This window comes from Ceratotherium simum, chromosome 9 (assembly GCF_057802395.1).
Source record: "Ceratotherium simum simum isolate JZ-2026a chromosome 9, ASM5780239v1, whole genome shotgun sequence".
NCBI classification, from domain to species: domain Eukaryota; kingdom Metazoa; phylum Chordata; class Mammalia; order Perissodactyla; family Rhinocerotidae; genus Ceratotherium; species Ceratotherium simum.
The window spans coordinates 72,562,841-72,586,344 of NC_141908.1; the positions used below are offsets into that span (position 1 = coordinate 72,562,841).

At 37.4% G+C, this 23,504-nt stretch overlaps 1 protein-coding gene across 1 annotated transcript in view; it reads right to left on the bottom strand.

Annotated features, from left to right (window-relative positions):
• The window catches only part of DNAH7 (dynein axonemal heavy chain 7), a 223,261-nt gene that overhangs the window by 151,197 nt on the left and 48,560 nt on the right, over positions 1 to 23,504 (bottom strand). The window contains exons 14-19 of the mRNA XM_014784701.2: positions 21,713 to 21,791; positions 17,987 to 18,211; positions 15,489 to 15,635; positions 13,369 to 14,054; positions 10,983 to 11,169; positions 637 to 830 (exon numbers count right to left, since the gene is read on the bottom strand). Coding sequence (XP_014640187.2) covers positions 637 to 830; positions 10,983 to 11,169; positions 13,369 to 14,054; positions 15,489 to 15,635; positions 17,987 to 18,211; positions 21,713 to 21,791 — 1,518 coding nt within the window. The remainder of the gene's footprint in view (positions 1 to 636; positions 831 to 10,982; positions 11,170 to 13,368; positions 14,055 to 15,488; positions 15,636 to 17,986; positions 18,212 to 21,712; positions 21,792 to 23,504) is intronic.

The following is a 23,504-nucleotide window of genomic DNA, read 5'->3' on the forward strand; positions in this document are numbered from 1 at the left end:
TACCGAAGGGGAATAAGGTAGAGAAGACAATCCAGGAAAGGTGGCAAGGGAGTGCTGGAAGTGGCTGCCATTTTAAATAAAGTGGTCAAGGAAGGCCTCCTGACTGGCAGATGGTTGAGCAGGTTTCCACAAAGACCTACAGGAGGTGAGTGAAGTCTTATGGATATCTGGGTGAGGAGCATCCTAGGCACAGAGAACAGTACGCTGAGGCACGAGGCTGCCCTTTATGGGGGACTTGCAAGGACTGTAGCAGAGTGAGCAAGAAGGAAACCAGTGGGAGATGAACAGAGAGGAGAATGGGAGACCACCCGTGCGGGTCATTGCAAGCCACCGAGGGTACTGATTTTTATTCTGAATGTAATTAGAAGAAGGAGGTGTTCTGAAAAATCTTAAGAGAATATGTGCTAAAATAAGAAATCCACTCCAAGATCCACCAAATTTGGAAAAATGTCATTCAATGATATTACTTATGTTTTTAATAATTATTTCAAGTTGATTACTGATAATATTGAGAACAGTTTTGAAAAAGTTATTACATAAACATAATTATATGTATTTATTTATGTTCTGCCTTATTCTAAACATTAAATTTAAGCAGATAACTTTAGCCACATGTAATATATGTAAGTTCCTTACCTAGTGGGATCTTTAGTCTCAGACAGTATCTCAAGAAGTTCATCATTAGACAAGAAAAAAAATCTGGGGAAGAAGAGACGTTTCTTTTCCAAATATTCATTAAGTCCTTTAAGAATGAGTTCCAAAAGTTCATTAGACTTTTTCAGCCTTTCCAGCATTTTCTCAATAGTTACAACTGTCAGAACATGTTTATCCTAAAAATAAAAGAGAAAACACTCAACTCAAAAATATTAGATACTAACTTTATATTCATATTATATTTGAGATTGCATGTTTTTAATCAAACAAAGGTTATACAAAATTTAAAGTGAATGTTTACTTTTAAAAAGTAGTTTTGCATATTCTAGGTCTAACCAGCCTCTTTTTTTTTTTTTTTTAATTTTTGTGAGGAAAATCAGCCCTGAGCTAACATCTATTGCCAATCCTCCTCCTTTTTCTCCCCAAAGCCCCAGTAGATAGTTGTATGTCATAGTTGCACATCCTTCTAGTTGCTGTACGTGGGATGTGGCCTCAGCGTGGCCGGACAAGTGGTGCGTCAGTGCAAACCCGGGATCCGAACCTGGGCCACCAGTAGCAGAGCACGCGCACTTAACCGCTAAGCCATGGGGCCGCCCCAAACCAGCCTCTTTAATTATGTAAAAGTCACATCAGAGACAGAAAATGAGAGAGAGAGAGAGAGGACACTGTTTGAACTCGCAAGAAGGACAGGGGGAAACAAAATAGTATGAGATACGTTTGTCTTTTATTCTTTGAGGAAAAGTACTCTAAAAAGATAAGCCATCATTATAACTATTATTTTATTATTATTGTCATCAACAATAATAAAATAACACGATCCCTGTTTTATAACTGTAGATAAAAAAGTAAGAGTTCAGGGTGGTGAGGAAGGAGTTTTCAATAGAGATCGCACGCTGCAGAGAACCCCCTTTGAAACTCCATTATAGCACTCTGCTTGCTGAAGGACTTAGGTTCAAGGTGTGTTCTTCCTGAACTCTCTAGAGACTAAGGCTGTTCTACCTTGAAGGCACAGATTTCTGAACATTCTATCACATGAAAGCACCACTGTGAGTCGTTTGCTTTAAAGTGATTCAAATATAATCAAGTATTTAAAAAAGAGCTTTTTTTTGTGCTGTGGGATTCAAAATAAGAATTATAACCAAAAGCTGATCTTAAGAACTGATATTTTTAAAAAGTAAATAGTTTATTGATTTCTGAAAATATCCATACAAGTAATCACTGGGTTTATGAAAATCTTGAGAAATACATGTTAAAATACAATCTAAATATAGTTGAAATAAAATTCTTTTTACTTTTTTTTTTTTCCTTAACACATGATTGATGTCATCTGGGTCTAGTCCTGGTCTCATAATTCCAGACTCAGCGTTCACCACTGACACCAATGACAAAATAAGAAAAGTTCTTTACTAAATAAGCTTACAGGTGTTACAAAGAGGTGCTAGGGCCGGCCCCGTGGCTTAGCGGTTAAGTGCGTGCGCTCCGCTGCTGGTGGCCCAGGTTCGGATCCCGGGCGCGCACCAACGCACCACTTCTCCCGCCATGCTGAGGCCGTGTCCCACATACAGCAACTATGACGTATAACTATCTACTTGGGCTTTGGGGGACAAAAAGAAATAAATAAAATTAAAAAAGAAAGAGGTGCTAAAACACATTAGAGATTTTGATCACCAGACCAAATACTAAACGTCATGAGAACACACCAGCACATTTATTAAATAAGTGATAGGGAATTTTAGAAAATTTATATGAAATTAAATCAAGAGAACATTGTTCAACATTAAACATGAATTTCAAGATTAACTAACTAAACTTATTTTTGGTATTCAGCCATGACTGAGAGATCAACCAAAAATGTCAGCTGTAAATTGTTTCATATAGAAATTTTACTTCTATTGCAGGAGTCTCTAAAATATGTTTTTGTTAAATATACTTAGAATGCGGCTGAAAATGATTGATAGATACAGTTTTCTGCTTTGTTTTGAATTATAACAACATAACTTGGAAACACAGCAATTTACTCAAAGAACAAAATAATTATCATTAATACTTGTTTTCTTAATAAAATAAGGTTCATATGAAATATGTAACATATGATTAGATTAATTTATCTTTAAAGGAACACAATTTTTAAAAGGGATTTTATTATATTTCCTAACATTTTTATGTTTTAAATAAATATTTTTTAAAATGCACACACAAAAAAGCATGACAGAGACTCAGGTCATAATTTAAATGTGTAATTCATTCAATAAAGGATAGAGTAGAACTCATGTACTCCTAAATCCAAAAACCAAATGGTGTTCTTAGAGTGCCACCTTCTGGAAATGTATGCCTTTCTTTGCTGAAAACAAAAAGCTGAATGGTTGCTAATAAATGTGAAAAACTCCTTTCACAAATTAACAATATTTGTCTTATTCTCGCCAAAGAATTTATTGCAATGTTGCTGTTTTGGATCTGAGATTTGAAAGCTAAAAAAATTCAGTTATTTAAAACAATAGTTCATATTTCTTTCCTTAAATGTTACAATTAAATATCTCTGGAAAAACAGCATTCAAGTAAAATTTTTAAATTGAATTCCTGTGGTCAAATCTATTTAACTAGATTAGCTCAATGAGTCTTAGTCAAATATGCCAGGTCTAAATGAATACAGGCAATAATCTACATACCTTTGTGTATAGACTTAACGAAAAAATATATAAAAGTAATCATCTTATGACTGGAAACTAAACTACCTTCACTCTCTTCTGTGGTAAGGGGACACAACAGAGACTGCATCAGGTAAAGGAAGCACAGCCCTGTTTCTAACCCACACCCCTCTTTATGACCTGGGTGACCCTGGATCATTTATTTAACCTGAGTCTCTATTTTCTTATCTTTAAAATGGGGATAAGAGCCCTCACTCAAAGTTGTCATGAGGACAAATTAGACAACAATTTGACGCACCTAATGTGGTGCCTGGAACTCACATACTAGAAACTACTGTTTTCATTTTCCCTTCCATGAGCATTTCTTCGAGAGAGAGAGACAGACAGACAGATACTATCTGGGGGGATGGAGGGAATGAGGCACTTACATCACTCCATCAGTTTTATGGAGTTAAAATGAACATTTTATAATCTGTCATCCTTCAGGTAAAATATTTATCATAGTAAAAGAAAACTGGCTTTAAGTCCCTTTAAGCATTGCCATAAAATCCTGGTACAGAGTAGGCATTCCCATAAACATTGAATGCTTGAGCAAATGCAGGATGAGTTAGGCCTGTAGACACACAGAACTCAAGAAGAGTACAACCCTCGGTGTGGTACCAGGCTGCTACTTATTAGCTATGTTCTCAGGACATCACAACATTACACCAGGAAACTATCAGAAATTTGAAACTTAGTATGACTCCCTTGACACTTTAATTACTTTTCTGTCTTCTGGAGGAGAAGAAGAGGAATTACTAACTGTTATATTTTTTGGTTAAAGAAATAATTTTACAAATTTTATGTGTCTTCTTTTGCTTCACAAGTATCACACTCTCATCAGCTCTAATGACAATCTCCTGGTTGATTTACATTTCTAAGCCAAAAGCCTGTGGTATCAGGGGCCTGAAACTTAATTTGGGTCTATGGAGAGAGCATTCTAATGACGGCTGCCAGGAAGCTTCACAGAAAGTACAGTTTCATACACATAATGGAGTTATGCTCAAGCCGGTTCAGTAAACTTCAGAAGCATAAACTTCCTAATCAGAAATCTCCAAACAACAGAAAACTGGTAAGATCCTCATTAAACCTTTAAGCGCTAAGAAAGGAAATGTGGGTTCCCTGCGTAGACCTTTAAGCCCTTTACAGCTTTGAGATCCTCTGACCTCACCAGGAATAGAAATTCTTTCAAGACCAAGATGCTGATAGAATTAATCCAGATCTTAGGGCCCACTTACCTAAAATTGAATTTTCAGAGAAGGTTTTTCAGAATAAACTCAGAATCCTTAGAACTAGCAAGAATTCAAGGATCAAGCTCAAGTATTCATTCAGTCACTCAACAAATATTTACTGAGGGCCGGCTACTCATCAGGCATTGTTCTTAGTGCTTGGCAACAACAGTGAAAAAAGAGACAAAGATCCCAGCCTTCATGGGGAGACGATGATAAATAAACATAATAATTCATATATCACCCAGGTATTTATAAAGTTATAGATGCTACAAACAAGAAAAGGGGGGTCGGGAGCACCGGGAAGGCAAAGGCAGGTTTTGATTTTGAACACAGTGCTCAGTGCGAGCCTCTTTATAGAGGAGACATTCGAGAAAAGACTTCAAGGAAGCAAAGGCATTAATGAGCTCTGCAGGTATTTGGACGTACAGCATTTCAGGAAGAGGGTCCAGTCAGTGCAAAGGCTCCAGTCAGGGTGTGTTTGGCATGGGTGATTTAAAAAAAAAAGGAAGCCAGCATGGCTGGAATAGAGGAATTAAGGTGGAAAGTTCTAAGAACAAAGAGGTAAAAGGGTGGAGTGAGCAGATGAAGAACTTCCCATTCCATGAAATCCTTGATATGTCCCCACACAGAGTAGTAGTTCTCCCTGGACACTAAGACATCTCAACTAGCAAAACCAAAAATTGGGAAGCAAAATTCTTGTGAGTAGCTTCCTGGGTGAATTGGTGAGAAGTGTCACTCATTTTCACTTCTTAATTCCCAGACCCATGGTCGCTGCCTATGGGAGAAACCATACATTTGGAGCTGTTTGAGAACATATGCTATGTATCCTCTAGAAAAGTGCCCCAAACTCACCAACTACTGTCTTCCCACCGGTACAGCACCTGAGCCTTCAATGTGAGCCATTCCACTTTTTGTAAGGCCAACGCTCACATTAGGACCTGTAAATCTTATGAGTGTCAGTCAATTGCCTCATTTCCCTTGTAATGTGAGTTCCTTAGCAGAAGCAATGTTGTGTGGAAACTGTGACAATGAGCAAGTTGCTTAGTAAGTCAATGAATGACAGTGTTAGCAGCTTGAGGTGAGAAAGAAAAAACCCATCTGGTGCAGACAAATCACTGCCCCCTTCTATGTTGAAAGACGTCCAGTGGATTCAATTCCAATGGATAAACGGCTGCCTGGTCCCTTCAGGTGTGGTGCCGTATCAGAAGCAGTATGTTAGTTTCTGCTGTTGGCAGCTTGGACCCTCAGCAGTGTTGGTGAATGGCCGTCCATGATGATAAGTCCTTCCATAATTCTCATCTCTGCCATCACTACTTCTTTGTTCATAGCTAGAGTGATCATATATCCCAATTTGATGAGGATAGTTCTGGTTATGCTTGTTCTCTTGGCTTATTATTTGCTTTAACTCTCAAAAGTTCCTCAGTTTGGACAACATATTCCACGATTATTCTATTCGCCACTCACTGTGCATACACTGGCATGTGCTGGTTGACATTCACAAAATAGATCAACTGGTCAAGTACATTATGAAGTGCCTCCTTTTGCAGTGCTGGTCTTTTATTAAACATTTACATGGAACACAAATACGCTCATATTCTAGTCTATTCTGTGATCCCTTCTACTTCTTCCCCAGACCTCCTCTTTACCAATCCTTCAATCTTCTTTCTTCTAAGTTTTTGATCATGCAGCCAAACTGTTTGCTACTGACCATGATCCATGTAGATCCACACTTCTGACTCTGGGGTCAGATGTAGATCCACACTTCTGACCATCTCTCTTTCTAGCCAAGGTTAAAAAAACAAACTAACATATTCCTTGAAGTTGTGCCCACTAGAAGGATTCCCTTCCTACTGCCTTTTAAGGCCACCCCTAAGTGAAGTTGTAGTTTCCGCTTCTGGATGGTACAATTATATTTTGCAGAAACATCTGTAAAGTAGTCTCTAATTTCTTTAAATCATATCAAGAATTTTCTGGCATTTCAACTTCTTTTAGGTAGGATATCATAGAAGCCAGGTTTTGGTCAAAAAAGCAAGTACCACTCACATCTCCTTGACTAGCACATTGAACCCAGGATCTCTAATAAGCGCATTCACATCAAAACATTTGACCACATCTAATTTGAGTTCCTTCCTTTCTAGACAAGCACCATTACAATACCTTGCCTCCCATATTTCTCAGGCTTCTGCCAAGGCTTCTGGCAAGGGAGGCTCAGCAGTGTGAGGGTCAAGCTACCCAGAGTCAATCAAATCCTCCCAGATGTCCCCATTCCCAGTTCTCATCACCCCATTCTTCCCCAATAAGTAAACTACCTTTCATATAACAGATTCGGCAAGGCTGTGAATTAAATTACATTGTAATTTGGCAACCCATTGGGTCAGACTCTATAACTCATTTTTGGCTCTGTCAAAGTTGTAGCTATGAGAAATAAGGGGCTCTTTGAGGGCAATCACAGAACCTCCTCAGTCCTCTGACCATGTCTTGAGCAGAGAATTTAAAATTCTGAATTATGCTATTTCTTTCTTTAATTTCTCCAGTGCTTTTGAAAGAATTCAGCCCATCTCACATCCCTTGTATTTCAAATTCCTACCATATTGACCTATTCCAGCAGCACTTGGTCCACCAAAGCATTGCCTGTAAAATACACTCTTTATTCCAGGAGACCAAGAGCATAATTTAACTTAATGATTTTTGCACTGCACGCCAAGTACCACACAGTGTTCCATTTTCAAATGGTAACTAGATCTTCACTACCCTTAAACCCAACTGAGTCATATAAACAATCCTAGACCCCATCCTTGAGGTTCTGGTATATTTATTCTGAGTTTGGTGTAGAATCCTTCTAGGTACATTAAGCAAAAAAGAAACGTAACATAGGGAATTGATTACAAAATCATTGGAAGACCTCAGGGAGCACACTCCAGGGTAGGCTTCCAGGAGAGACTCCTAGAACACTGTGGAACTGACCTTCCAGGAGTGTTACCTCCTCTGTCCCAATCAGCACCAAAGGCTACCACCACTGGAACTACTGTGTTCAAGAACACACCATGGTGGTTGTGATTCTAGGGATCACAGAGTGGGATCAGGAAGCCACCATCATCACTGCCTCTAAATACCAATAAAACTGGTGACCAGACATTGAAGTTCTGTTGGAAAAGAAAAAAAAGTCATGTGTCCGTAATCTTGCTTGACAGCAGAAATGGCTAAAACAGCAAGAAGATGGCCACTGCTTACCTTATGCCTTCCAAATCCCAAATGAATGTATCTAATTGTCAAAATCTAATTCAATTCCAGAAACTTAGATGCTAAGGAGTCTGGGAGATGTGGTTTTTAGCTTTCCAGCTCACTAGAAACAAGTGAGATGCTTGGTACCAAATGATCATATTTAATATAGTAAAGGGAAAAATAAAAATAAAGAACAACTCCTAAGTTTTTGGCCTGAGTAACAGGGAGAATGGTGTTTATATTTACTCAGACGGGGTTAGGCTACAAGAGGAAAAGGTTTGGGGAGAGATTCAAGAGTGCCTTCTTTTGCCTTGTACGGAATACAAAAGAAGACTTGTGTGGGTCAAAAGTCAAGTCTGGGAGTGAGTGCAGTATACACGAAAAAAGATTGTCCACTTATTTCACTTTCAAATGGTGGGCAATTAACTGGTTCCTATCCCTGAGTCTTATGGAGGGGGCCCAAGACAGTGCCTAGAATGCTTTCAAGTGTCTGTAAAGAGAGGAGACTAACATCTTCCCCAACTGGAAGTCTGGTGACCCGCTCCAGTGCTACCAGAGCAGGAAAGAACCCTGGCAGAAGATGGTGTGGTGGGGTGATGAGGCAAAGAAGGGGCCAGGACCATGTGCTCAAGGTTACTAAGAGGTACTGAAGATGGACCCCACCTTTCTGCAGACCCTAGGTGAAATTAATGGCTACAGACTGGTGAAATACTGCTGTAGCATGGGGCAAAGAGACACACACGAGAGGAATGTGGCAAAAGCCATCATCGGTAAGTCAGTTTGAAGATGCAGTCAAATCTTGCAGAGGATGACCAAACCTGGGGCAGATGCTCAAGATAGAGTCGCTCAGCAGCTAGATCTTGTCGAGGTCTTCACCTGTCCGCACTCAGTCAATCTATGGACTTCATCCGTCCACAATTGGTCAAAAAGCTAGACTAGGTGTGACATCCAACAGTACAGGCCAGCGCGGGACACCACTGACAGGAGGCTGTCCACCTTATGACCACCGACAAAAACAACGGCCAACTGGGCTGGATCAGTTACATCAGTAAATGCTCTCTACCTCTCGCTCTCCTTCTCTCTCTTCCTATTATTCTCCCCATCCCTCCCTCCCTCCTTCTTTTCTCCTTTTCTCTGTCCTGGCACCAGGCGATAAGCACAGGAAGGAGATAAGTAGTGTGGGAGGGCAGTCCCCACAGCTCCCACCACTGGAGCCTCAGGTTTACCTGCGCTGTGGGGAGAAGAGCTCCGAGTAGAACACAAGATTCAGGTTTAAAACAGGCACAGCTATGTCTTCAGAAACAAAACTATCCTAATAACCAACAGTGATTGAAACATTCTGAGATTAGACTGAAAGGTCAAAGGGGAGCCTCTCCTAGTGAAAAGCATAGTTGGCCAAGCATAGTTGGTAGCAGGTCCAAATCAAAATTATTTCATGTTTATACCTCAAGGAACCAAGACACTTCAACCAAGCCAGTTATATCAACAATATCATTTACATTCTATTTTTAACCTCTGAGACTTTTCTCTTGGCATAGTTCTAACAGAACCTTTATTAGGAACCCCTAAGACTGAAAGTGATGGCTTCTTGTACCAAGCACTTAATCCAGTGGCCTCTATGACATGAGTCATGTCATTAGATACAGATACATGTTTATTTTCAAAGCTTTGGAGATGGTGGATAAAAGCTGTCCTGAATACTAACATATTGAGAAAAAGAAAATGTAAAGCCAGCTGAGAAAGACAATCAAGTCTTACAGCAAAGTAAATCAAGTGTCACCCAAAGAAAACTGCTTATTCGGGAACGAGGGTAAGTAATGTGTTTTTGTTTGTTTGTTCTTAATTCAGCAGTTTTATAGAATTGAAAATCGCCTCCTTCATCTACTTGTCCCAGCATAGCTGCCCTTTTCTAGGCATTGAAATAGCTACCAAATTTCCTTAGCAATGTGGGATTTTGAAGAGTATTTTGATCAAATACCAAAAAAAGAAATTCTTTTTTATTAATTTTTAAAATAATATTAAGTAAGAGAATACAAGCAACTACTTTTTGCTTTTTTGGGCAACAAAAAAATTCTACTTCATCCCTTTCCAAACGAAAATATATACATATAAAGGTTTTGCCCTGTTGTAAGGAAACAATATACGAAAGGCTACATTTATAAAATAAATTAATTAGAGATGATTAAATGCATCACAAAGTGACTCAACAATAGGTCCTTTAAATATAGAATTCCAGTATGATTAATTTTACAAAAGTTTCATTTATACAGAGATTTGTTTCAAGTATTATTACATAAAATGAAATAATCTTATTAAATAAATAAACCCATGTCCGTCTCTCTGAATATTTTCCTATCAAATCATACAGTTGATGTTGATACAGTATTACCAGTATTTAGGGTTAAAATCACAACTGTCAAAGTTTAAATAATTAAAATACACATATTTCTATTTTAGGGTAGGAAAATTTTAAGATAATACTCTTCCTATCTTACAGTACTGTATTTGATCAAAAAACCAATGGTGAAGTTTACATTCATTTAATGATATAATTTAATAACTAATATTTCTTCTATTTTAATCTTAACTTCCAATAACACACAAACCATGCCTTGCAGATAGTAAATAAATGACTTTGGAATTGAACAAAAATCATACCTATTTTAGTGTTACTGGTTTTTATTAAATTCCCTCCTTAACTTACACTATAAGTTCTCCTCCACAGTATTTGCGTATTGATTGATTGCCTTCTGTTTGTATTTATTGGGCTCTTTAGATCTAGTTATCTTTACAACTCATCTTGTTTTAGGTCCCTACAGAGAAGCTTGCTGACTGAGCGGCTGGCACGCTGACGTGTTTCCCCTGCAACATGGGGCAGCCCATAACCAGGGGCCAGAGACTGGAAGGGCACAGCAAGCACTAAGTGCAGCGTCTTCCAGCGAGAGCACCCGGTCAGAACCACTAATAGAACCAAATGTCATTAAATAATGCAAATTCAATTTGGACCTCAAGAAGTAGTCAGGAGAAAATATCTACTTTGCCTTTGACATTCCTTGCTCCTGAAATTCTAAAATAATACCTGAAAAGAGGACCTATGTGGGAAAAAGACAATGGCTTATTTGGATTGTTTTGAAAACAAAAATCATGTCAGTTCAACCAAATCATCACATTCTCAGAGATTTTTACCTACTTGTACGACATTTTTCATTATATCTCTCCATGTTTTATCCACAGCTGTAAACCGTCTGCTTTCCTCGGGCATTTGAGACATAATGTCCGGAGAACTGAAAATGGGCTCCAAATACAGCCACGTGGCCTGGACCTTGAGCCATTCATCCAGAATCTCCTGAAGCAGCAGGAGCTTGCCCTCCCATTCTCTGAGAAGCAAAACACAGTGGCTCTTATCAACAGCAAACCAAGCAATGTTTCAGATGACAAAACTCAAAACCGTGACTAGACTGTCAATCTTTATGCAATCTTGTTATTCCAATTTCCATGGATCTAACTTCATTCAAAGATAAATCACTACATTTGTTCCACAAATTTGTTTTATTTTTTTTTAAAGATTTTTTTATTTTTTTTCCCCCAAAGCCCCAGTAGATAGTTGTATGTCATAGCTGCACATCCTTCTAGCCGCTGCATGTGGGACGCGGCCTCAGCATGGCCGGAGAAGTGATGCACGCCCAGGATCCGAACCCCGGGCCGCCAGCAGCGGAGCGCGCGCACTTACCCGCTAAGCCACGGGGCCGGCCCCACAAATTTGTTTTAAAACAATAGCATCAACACATGCTTTTACAGACATACATGTTAAGATATACCTATCCGCAAATGGGTTAGTTTCTGTATACGTCATAACAATAAACCTTTCTGCAATCCAATTCCACGGCTGGAGGGTACAAATTGAGAAATGAAATTCTGGAGACAGTAATCATTCTCAGTAACAGTTCTCAATGAAGAGCACTCTGAACTTCTTAGGAAAGGTAGTTATATCCAAGACTCATTTCCTTTAACATTCTTCTTTTTTTAAAACGTGGGCCCATAAAGGCTTCATTTCCAGAATAAAATATTTCAATTGATAATATGTAACTGGTACTTAAAGAAAATCTACATAATTCTAAATATACTAGTGTGGCATTCATGAGAAGGAAATATTTTTGAATTTACAATAGGTTATCAGTTTATTTCTAAATATGGAAAACAAAAATAATGACAATTTTCTCAAGAATAAATATTATAATTACAGCATAAACTAACAATTTCACAAGCACAGTTCTAAGGTCTCTGTATGTATTTGCTCCATCCTCACAACAACCCTATGAGGTAGGGTCCACTATAATATCTATTTACAATGGGAAGACTAAGGCATATAGAGGTAAGTACCAGGTTCCAGTTCACCCAGCTAATAAACATTAGAGCCAGAGTTGAACCCAGACAGCTGTAACCACTATGCTACAGGAGATAACAAAGCCATAAAGAAAAATGATTGGTTAATGGCAGCAGAACTTAGAGATAGGCGAGCTTTCTGGGCATATTAACACATTACTCATCTTTTACAAGTGGTGATCTGTAATTTTACATTGTTAAAACCAAGAAATGTAAATAGGAGCTCTAAAAGTGACCAGGCATTTCCAAATGCCTTTCTAAAATACTTTCCTTTCTATGTTTATCAATGAATTTGTTTTACCTCTTCTCACAAGAAGAAATGAACACCTCTGCTTTCTTCTGGTGCTCTTTCCTCTTTCTCCATCGAATCCCTGACTGATGCAGAACATTTCCCACTAATGATCTCATGCATAGGTGTTAAAAATAGAATCTAGATATACCACTTTCAGAGTAGCTCAGAAATTACTCTTGATGAGCATATGGGAGCAAGCTGGGCAGGAGGCAGAGCAACCAGAGACTGAGCCAATGCCGGAGCAGGCACAAGTTTAGGATAATCACCACTAACCAGAGGCCGACAGCCTTCCCTTACTGTAGGAATTCACATTGAGGATGGTAGTCTGATTTAGACTCACTCTCTTTTTTAAGGTAAAATATAAACTGCTTAATACAAATTACAAAAATTGAAAAAACTGACAGGATAAGGGTTTAATTTAATCGGCTGTGTCAGATGCTTAAAATTTCAGACTAGAATCATAGTTTCATTTTTTGCACTTATCCAGCCATCATTCATGCATATGAGTTGAAATCACAATAGACTTTCAAGGATCATCTACAAGAAAAGAATTAGTATATTTGGAAAACGACATTATTTTCAGTTTTATAATCTATACATTCTATAAACTATGTTCATAGATTCAAAATTATTTTTGAGTCAAATACATAAAATCAGATTGTAGGCAATAAAAATGAATATCTGGAGGCAGATGGTCTGCTACCTCTGTTATGAATGTAGATGATAGACAGCAAAAGGATCAGTGCCCTTCCAAAGGCAACGGAGGTTCTCATTCCTTACCAGGAACTATTTAAAATGTTAACTATGAAATGCAGAATCAATATTCAAAAAGAACTGTATATTACATACAAATGATTTTAGTGACGTAGTATAAACATTATCATATAAATATAAACTTTACCTCATTTGTCTTTCATAAGGCTTAATGAATGGAGATCCTCGCATAGTTTGTGTCTTAATAATGTGGTCATCCAATAACATCTGAATTTCATCAACTGATGACAAAATAAATGTCCCAGTTTCTCTATAAGGAAGAATGACAAATTCCATTGCATCCCACTCATTAATCATCTTCTCCATGGCCTTTTCAAGAGAATATTCTTTGCTAGCTGCTTCACTAATACCTTCAAACCTATCTAAATATGGTTCCAGATCCATGTCTAAAAAGGAGAAGATAGTGGAATCATCTGCTGGCTGCAGAGGGTAACCAACAATGCTGGACATGGCCTCCCAGTGCCTGGGGCGCAAACCAGGGTTACAGATCACTTGAATGAGAGGAATGTGCTGCTTGAAATCTTCCACCTTTGCTCTGACTTTTTTTGTCATTGCCAGTGCATTCGGAGAATCATGGAAGATTTTCTCCAGCTTATATAGTCCTCTCCAGTAATTTCCAACATCTGTTTCTACTTGATCTGGATTCACCTTGTGATACGGTCCTTCCGTCCATCCTCTATATTTGTTGCTAAATTCAACAGCAGTTTCATAGAGACGAAGATAAGGGTTCAAGCCATCTTGGATTTTTTTCCGTTGAGGATATACTGATGGTAGCCAACCAAATGCCTCCTCTTCAGCATTAAACTGCTCAATCTGGAAGGACAGGTACTAAGTATATCATTCTGAAAGTGAATGATACTCAAAATTAAGTTTTTAAAAAAATATTTATATCAAATGTGACCAAAAAAAACCCTCATTGAGCCCTAAAGTTAAACTTAAATTAAGTCATACTCTAGAAAAACTGAGCAGTAATCTCTTTCTCCTGTTTCTTTTTGATTACAGTTTCCAGAAAACAATGACTAAGTTAGTTAATATAGTAAAACAAATTTATATATAAAGAAGTCTTTGCCCATCCAGATATACTGGGGATTTAGCTTCTTTCATTAATTAACAAGAATTTAAACACTTTTAATACACACAGTATTGTGTTAGGTACTGTGGAAAACAGAAAAAAGTATTATATTGAAAAGTACCAACTCCAAGGAGTCAGTAATCCAGCTGAGGAGAAAAGACATATGTATGTAGAAAGTTAAATAGCAATTGTTCAATAATAGAAAGCAACAGAAGAGGTGTCTTAGAGCAGTAGCTGTTTAATATAAAATGAATAGTATATACTAAAAATGCTATCACTCAGAAACAAGAGATCATGCTAAAATACCGCAGCCACCGATACTTCTGTAGAGCAGATGCAACAAGAAATGGTCTTGAAGATATGTAGGATAAGAAGAGGGAAAGAAAGTATTAATTTCTTCTTAGTTTTGTAGCGAAATACACGAGGATGTGGGTGGTTTAGAGGAGAAATCTATAGAATTGAAAAGTGTGAGCTAGATATATACATTAGGCAGGTTACCTAAAATTTCAGTGGCCTCAGTCTAAAAACATCTAGGGTTTATTTGTGACTATTATAAACTATTTGATTACCCAAACTGATAAGATGTTAAAATCTTTCAATGTAAGAAAAATGGCAGAGCATCATAATATGGTCTGTTTTTTTATTTCCCCTTTTTATAAAAAAACACAACTGAAAATTTTAAACATCTTATATGGCAAAGGGTATGGCTTTTCCCCTTCCAGCTTCTTCTAGTGAGAAAGTTGACTTCTAAAATAGCAATATTGTGAGCAAAGTGGCTTGACAGGAGAAGATAACGGGCCTACTTGAAAACACAGCCACCAGATCTAAGCTGGCTTCTATCAAGATTTCAGAAAACTAAAGAGTAACCATGTGTATCACGTGATGCAAATGATTAAATGACACAAAATTAAATTAAGAAGCAGTTGGAGGCGTAGCTCTATCTTTCAAATAAAAGATGAAGCCTCTGAAATGCTATCACTACCAACAGAAAACAGCGATGCTGCTCCCCCCCGAAGCCTGTCTGTGAAATCCATCTGTGCCATTTATATTATTCCCCAACTATATGTAGTTAAACTATTATATTTGAATCTATTTCTTAAAGGTGAATACACGATACAAATTCAATGCTCTTTCTTTTGAACTAATTCATCCTCTTAAGAATTTTTTAATTATACCTTGTCTGCTGCTAAATCCAACTTCGCATTCAGTGTTTGAGCCTTTTTCAGGTATCGCTGTACATCCTGAAGATCCCCAAACGAGTAAAATTCTTCCGACTGTTTAGCATAACTCTCCAATTCCTCCACAAACCGTTCACACCGTAACTAATAAAAACAACATTCGCTGTTACTATTTAAATGTTAAAACCCCTAAGCACCAAGAGAAAATTTAAATATTTGTGAGGATTATCAGAATGATTATTGCCAGTGGCAAAATATAAACAGAGGGATGATCTGGAAGATGACTGGATCTAAAATACACAGAATTTTTAAGAGTTGGGATTTAAAATTAATGGATTAAGATTCTAGGGGCTGCCCCAGTGGCATGGTGGTTAAGTTCACGTGCTCCAACTCGGCAGCCCGGGGTTCACAGGTTCAGATCCCAGGCGCAGACCTACACACTGCTCATCAAGCCATGCTGTGGCAGCCTCCCACATACAAAATAAAGGAAGACTGGCAAAGATGTTAGCTCAGGGACAATCTTCCTCAAAAAAAAAAAAAAAAGATTCTTATAATTCACAAATTAGAGAAAGTTTACCCTTGTACTATTAATGTAAGATGTTCTAATAAAATGAATAAGAATATGTTAAACAATTATATTCATTAGTACGTTAAAGAATTTATGCTAACAAATGATTTATAAGCTTTTGAAAGATCTCATAATAATCAAGTGTGGGGCTAAAAGAAAACTCCAATTTTTAAGGGCTTGTAAAGACATTTGTGGCATTTTTACAAACATCTGGCTAAAAACAAATTTCTTTCACTGTGTTCTCATGTTCAGATATCTCTTCAATTAGCAAAGATAAAACAAAGTTTTCCAAGGTTATTTTTCTCATTCCATGGGCTCTCTTCACAAAAAATGTGTAAGGTAAATAAATCTAGATTGAAAATCCAGCCTAAAAACTATAGCCTTCCAATGTAAAACAGGTGTATATTTTTTTAATGAGAAAGGTGTATTATAAAATTGTCATTGATAAGGCATTCCAAATTAAATGGTTCTAAAGAAATAGCTCTTAATAAAATATTCAAAAGTCAAATCTAGGTTATTAAAAAATAGATTTTATAGATTATCTAGGTTGATTTCTGTCCTCTTTCTGTTAGTTTCCTGGCAAATTGATTGCTCTGGCCCAGTGGGGGAAGGAAAATGAGAGGAAAAATTCATCAACATTATATGTAGTTTGTAGAATGGTATACTTTACAATAAAGTATAGATAATTCTGGGCCACCTAGCAATTTTCTAAGAGTCTATTATATTGTAACTTAAGCATCTAATGTTTCCTATTCATGACGTTTTCTAAAGGTTTTTAAAAATTCTGAAATGGCCTCAATGTAAAACAGAAATATAGGCTACAGTTTAAGATGAAAGATTTTTTAAGTCTGTGAATTATTCTCCAACAACATATTCTGCCAATTGTATTTGTATTAATTGTATTTGCTGTAGTGTGGTAGAAAGAGGCTAGGCTTGCTATCTCTACTGGCTGACCTGGAACAAGTCTCATCACCTTTGGGGACCTTAGTTTCTTCACCTGTAAAATGAGACTGAAAATCCCAAGTCATTTATTCGGACAATAGCTGTGGCGTGCTCACAGCATTCTTGTGTTTCAGGCACTGTGCTGGCCAGGGGGATAGAAATGGAGAAAAGGTCAAAATGATCCAGCCCTGCTATCCAGGAGCTGACCTAATGGGGAGCTAGACCTGAAAATAATAACACAATGATGAGATAATTAGTCCAGTGGAGATGTGTTAAAAGTGCAATGGGAGCAGAGGAGAAGCAGCCTTGAGGTCTGACTGAGGGGGCTTCTCAGAAAGTCAATTGAGTGTGCTGGATAGACAAGCATGTGTGCGGGGCTAGGGTGCACTCCAGAGCAAATGGAGAAAATGTGCAAGAATGAGAGGTGCAGGGCAGCAGGGACCTAGAAACTGCTCAGGGTTACTGAGAAATTAAGAACAAAGAGTGGGGCATTAGGAAACGATGCTGGACAGGTAAACAGGGGAAAATCACAAACCATCTTCTATGCAGAACAAAAGAAAAAAGGTTAGAGCTATTAAAATTAGAGTGATGATTCTGGGCACAGAACTTAGGTGAGTTTCAGCAATTATGAGGTGTGAAGGCACTCTACACCAAGCTTTGATGTTAAATGATAAAAATAAAATAAAAGAGTACTATAAAGTGTATAAGATAAATACTATTTTTATTAATGGTCATTTGTGGGCAATATATTCAAATGTTTTCTCCTTTCAAAAATCAAGAAATGATGTCACATGGATCCAATATGTGTACTATCTTCTACTAAGATTTACAGTATGAGAAATATGAGTACTAATTTCTGCCAAGATTGTTGAGAAAGCTGCAATATATGACCTGTGAAATAGAGGAGTTGCCAATGCTATGTAAGAAGTTAAAACTTCAACATTTCCAGAAAAGGAAAATAACTTAAAATATCTATGATACCAACCTTAAGACCTTCTTGATATTGTTCTGTTTTCTCTCTAATGATTTTCCTGTGTTCATCAAAAATTTCTTCCATTCTTCCATACCACTGGAAAACATTATTATTTAGCCTAATGTCTGCTGGGGAAAAGTTGATGCACTCAATGAGGAAGGCGAGGCAGTTTTTGGAATCCACCAATCTCTGTCCCAGTTCAATCATATCAGTTGTCTCTACTTTCTGAATATAAGCCTGAGGGTAAACAAAAATTACAGATGGCATTTTAATGAACAGCTCATGTCAAAAAATAGCCTGTGGAAATACAATGCATAAATATGTACAGACTTGTTACAAGTACAGACTTGGGGTTCCAGATAGCGAACTGCAGCACGATTTATTTCTCATCCATCCCAAACACTTTTACTAAAATAGCAGGGGGAAAAAAAAAGAAAATACTAAACAACACATAAAGAAACCAGAGAAGAATGCTGTGGGTTTCTGGAAGATACGAAGCAGGTGCTATCTGAGTGGTACCGTTTATTCCTTCAGAATAGCATTTTTGGGCACCTCTATGTGCCTGACCCTGTGCTGGGTGCTAGCAATTCAGCGTGACAACAACCAGACCTGGGCTTTGCCCTCAGAGAGTTTATACATAGCCTAGTTGCGGGAGACAATTATTAGTCAACTCACCACCACAACAAATGTAAAGTTGCAAACTTGCAACAGACACCAGTGGGGCACTTTCCTTAGTTATAAAAGCTAAAAAATAACGGTATGCAAATTTAACAAGATGTGCTAAATCTACATGAGGAAAACTATAATACTTTATTGAATGACATTTTGAAAGTTCTGAATAAATATAGAAATATATTAAGACATAACATTGTAAAGATGTAAATTCTCCTCCAATCAGTCTATAAAATCAACGCAATTTCAATCAAATTGCAAAGGCATTTCCAAAAATTCTAATACAAAAGATTCTAAAAATTCTGGTATAACTCTAAAAGTCTCTGAAATAGTAAATACTCAAAAGTAGCAAAGATAATCATGAAAAAGAAAAGTGATAGGGACTATCCCTGCCAAATATCAAAACATACTATACAGCAGCAGTCATTTAAACAGTTCTTCTTCTGGCCCAGGAATAGACCACAGAGCAGCATAGATGGAGTTCAGAAATGGATCCAAGTATGTATGGAAATTCAGTTTTGAAAAGATGCATTTCAAATTAGGAGTGAACCGACAGATCATTTAATAAATCGTATTGGGATAATTGGCTATTGATTTGGGGGAAAAGTAAGAGCCCTAGTTATCTAGTAGGAGTAATACAGAGAAGGCATATTGTTAAGTGAACAAAGTAACTTGCAGCAGACCAGTGATTCTGTTTTTGCAAAAACAAATCTCTCTACGTTTGTGCATGTGAGCGGGTGAACGTACAGGTGTGTGTGTGTGTGTGTGTGTGTGCGCGCGCACCTATACACGTGCCCATGGGCATGTACATATATACATATAGCTCTCTCAAAGCCCTTTTGATACATCTTAATTTATTTATATATCTTAATAATACAAACACCAAAGGAAACTTGCTACCCCACTGAAAAATGAGAAAACTTGTCATGACTTGTAACTACTATGGTCACCTTCCCTATCTTATACCCCACCTCCCTGTCTAGGAAGTAAATGCCTCTTTTTAAAAAAATGTTTTTAAAGCTCTTTTAAATCTCCAATCTCCATCTCTCTGGCTCTCTCTCTTCATCTCTCTCTCTCTAGTGATATATATATATAAAATATATCATATATATCACTATATATGTGTTTGGAAAGAGCACAATTCACACTAAAGTATAGAGAATCATTACCCTAAAGAAGGAAATTATGGAAAAAGAGAAACTTTTATTTTTACTTTGTACAATCCATATTGTTTAAATTTTTACTTTTGCAATTAAAAAGAAATAACAAGCAACATTGCCTAGAAATCTTTCATTGATATATCATTCTAATTAGACCAAATGTTTTTATGTTGCAAATTCAAACAAATAAGAGGCAAACCATGGTGGTTTCCACAGGTAACAAAATGCCTAACTGAAAATATATCTTTGTAACATGGTTAATCAGCTTTCTATGTAGTCAAACAACTGGATTTTTATTTCCCCTTACTGATGTAAACGACTGATTTCTGTATTTAATAAACTGAGAAGCTATTTTGCCCTTGCAGGAATAAATGTTTTTAAGCTACAGAAATACTTTAAATACCAGTTAATGAATCCTATTTGCTAATTCTCTTAAAGGTTGCTACAAACAATAGAAATTCACACTAAATAACCCCAAATTCCTAAATATTTCCAGTGACGGCTTGGAGGGTAAATAAATGACACTCTTCATTCTCAACATTCATCTTTCCAAAGGAAGCTACAGTTATGGAACCTTCCAGCTGTCTTTAGAATCATCCATAATCAAAGTGTCACTTAATATCCCACAACAACGAATATATAATATACAAATATCCTAAAAGAGAATATATCTAGGCATGCGTGTGTATTTGACACACACATATAAATTCACATACTAAGAATCCCAATCCAAGTACAAATATTTTAAAGAAAATAGAACACTTTTAGTTAGAGGCTGATACGTAAAAGTTGGTTCTAATGGTTGTGACAAACTTTTAAGCGAATAATTTAAAGAATGTACAAAAATCATTTGAAGTCCTTTTGCAATTTCCTGCCTATATAAAGTTTCCAAAGCAAAAATATTTGCTTAAATATTTTAAAATCTAAAAATAAAAGGGTTCTATTTTGGATATTGGGAATGCTAGAAAAGGAAAAAAAAAAGATCTTGTAAAAGCTTAATATTATAAGAATGAAAAAAGAATAAAATAAAATGGTGACTAACTAGTTGTTTTACATTATTTTATTCACCATTAGGTAGACTTCAAGCACAGAAGTAACATGAAAAATGATGAAAGTGAGACTTATCTAATATTTTCAGTACCATAAAACCTATGCTCAAGGATAAAATATTTCAGCAAACTACAGCAGAAAATTTTAATATATAACACAAGACAGCCTGTAGAAAACAAAATAAAATGTTACTTAAGAATTAAATATTTGTTGATAAAAAAAAGTGAAGGGTGACCACATATCTCAGGTTGCCCAAGACAGTCCTGGTTTATGCCTTTAGCAGGGCAACAATTACTAACAGTGCTTTCAAAAGTATCCTGGCAGATGACTGCATTCATGGCTCTAGTACTTCCCCTCTTCCGGCATCCACACCCTACCGTGTCCTCTCACTCTGACCCTGTGGCCACATGACTTGCTTTGATCAATGGGACGTTAGCTATGTGACACAAGGAGAAACTTGAAAAGCACTGGTACAACTGGGCTTGGTTTTGCGCCTCCACCATGACAGGTGGACATTCCCAGGGGAGCCTGTTGGAGTGTGAGAGACAAGTGGAGCAGAACCAAATTGCTGAAGATAGTTTCACCAGTCAACCCGAATGAGAACTAGCTGACCCAACTGCGTGAGTAACCCAACTGAGACCAGAAGACCTGTACAGGAGTGCCAGCCTAAACCACGAGAACACAGACTCAGGATTTAAGTATATATTTAAAAAAGTGATTATTTTAAGCCTCTGTCTTAACTTTTGGAGTGATTTGTTGTTGTATTATTGCGCCAATAATTAACTTATAAAAGCTGGGGTAAAAAGAAAACGATTAACTTTTGCACACAGAACTATAAAGAATCTAGAAGCAATACCTTCATTTCCATCAGCTCTGCTGTATTTGGAGGAGTACTGAGAGCTTTTTCAGCTATCTTCTCAAATTCATCACATAATCTGAAATACCAGACAACATCAATCTCATATATTTAAATTTCACTCCTAAATATGCTTCTATACACTATTTATATGTTCCATTACGTGAAAAATAAAGTAAGATTATCTTACCTATATGACACCTAACGAATTAAAAGCAAATTTGTGTTCACTTACTTATTCACTCAATACACATTTAATGATCATCTATTACATTCCTAACTACAACATTAAATGACAGAGACATAGAAGTGGATAAAATGTAATAATGGTTCTCCAGCAGTTCACAATCTAGTATGGAAGACAGGACCATAAACAATCACTTCCAGCCTAGAGTTTTAAGGGCTCTACCAGAGATTTTTTGAGATGGCATCAGAAAAGTGGTACAAAGGAAGGGAGTGATTAACCCTACTTGGAGGGAATGATTAAAACAGACTTGTATGCTCAGAAACTTCTGGTAATATGCAAATATTTCCTACTGATTTGGGTTGGGGCCAATATAAACAATGAACTTACTGTGAGGTTTAAAAAAAAAAAAAAAAAGAGTAGTGGGTTCTAAGGAAGTCCCAAGACATGTAGAAATTTCTTCAAGAAAATTGGCTGTGAGGTGAAGGAGAGAGAAATAGCATGGTGATGATTTTGGGTTGAAGTGGGGGGTTGGAAGATGGAGAGGGTTTTGACCATGTTTGTAAATTTCAGAGGCAGAATCAATAGCAAAGGAGAAATTTAAAATGCGATACAGAGGGGGTGGCTGGTGGAGCCAGCTCCAGAGAGATGGGATATAATGGGGTTGAGCTCACAGGAACTTTGAATAGTGTGACAGGCTCTTGCCATCTGAGAAGGTGGGGAAACAGGTATGAAGGGGTTCATGGAGGTGAGTTGAGACATGGAATGGCGAGAAGGTGAGGGCGTTCACATGCAGTGGTTCCTAGAATAGTCCATCCAGTGAGTCTAGTGGGGGCATAATTAGGAGAAAAGGAGAAAAAGTAGAACTGGCATCAGCTCAGAGGGCAGTTAAGAGGCAGGGAAAATAGCTATGAAATTAAAACAAATATTTCACACAGCATGAAAAGCTACAAGTAAAAGACATTCTCACTATTCTTCCAGTACTTTTAGAGGAAGAGGTGCTGTAAGGTGAATATACGATTCTGGTTCCTAGCCAAGCTACCCAAGTCCTAGTCCTCTCTCACGTGGCGCCTCTCTCTTCAGCCTCCCTCCTCACCTCTCTTCCCTCACAGTGTCTGTGAAAGCAATACCAACCACTGCTAGTCCTTGGGAAACACCAGGCCATTTTCATACCTCACTCCCTTCTACATAGTATTTTCTCTACATGGAATTCTTTCACCCACATTTTTCACCTGGCAGACTCCTACTCATCCTTCAAAATGAATTCACACACCACTTCCCCTTTGCACCCTTCCCTGATTTTCCCCTGTCCCCCAACCTCCACCCTGAAAGAAAATTAATCATTTCCTTTTCTGTTCTACCTCTGTGGCTCAGTACAGTACTCAATGGGCCCTGTTGTAATGTGCTGGTTTGTGTGTCTATTTCCCCTTCAACACTGTAACTTCCTCCCACAGTTTTATTCATAGTTAGAGTCCAGGTACCTAGTGCTGCACCTAACACATGGTAGGTAAATAAAGCTTCCTTCAGGCTTCTATACAGCCTGAAAGAAATATTTCATTTTTTCTCTAATACCATAACTATAAAAAATTTTTTGATTATTTGGGGGTT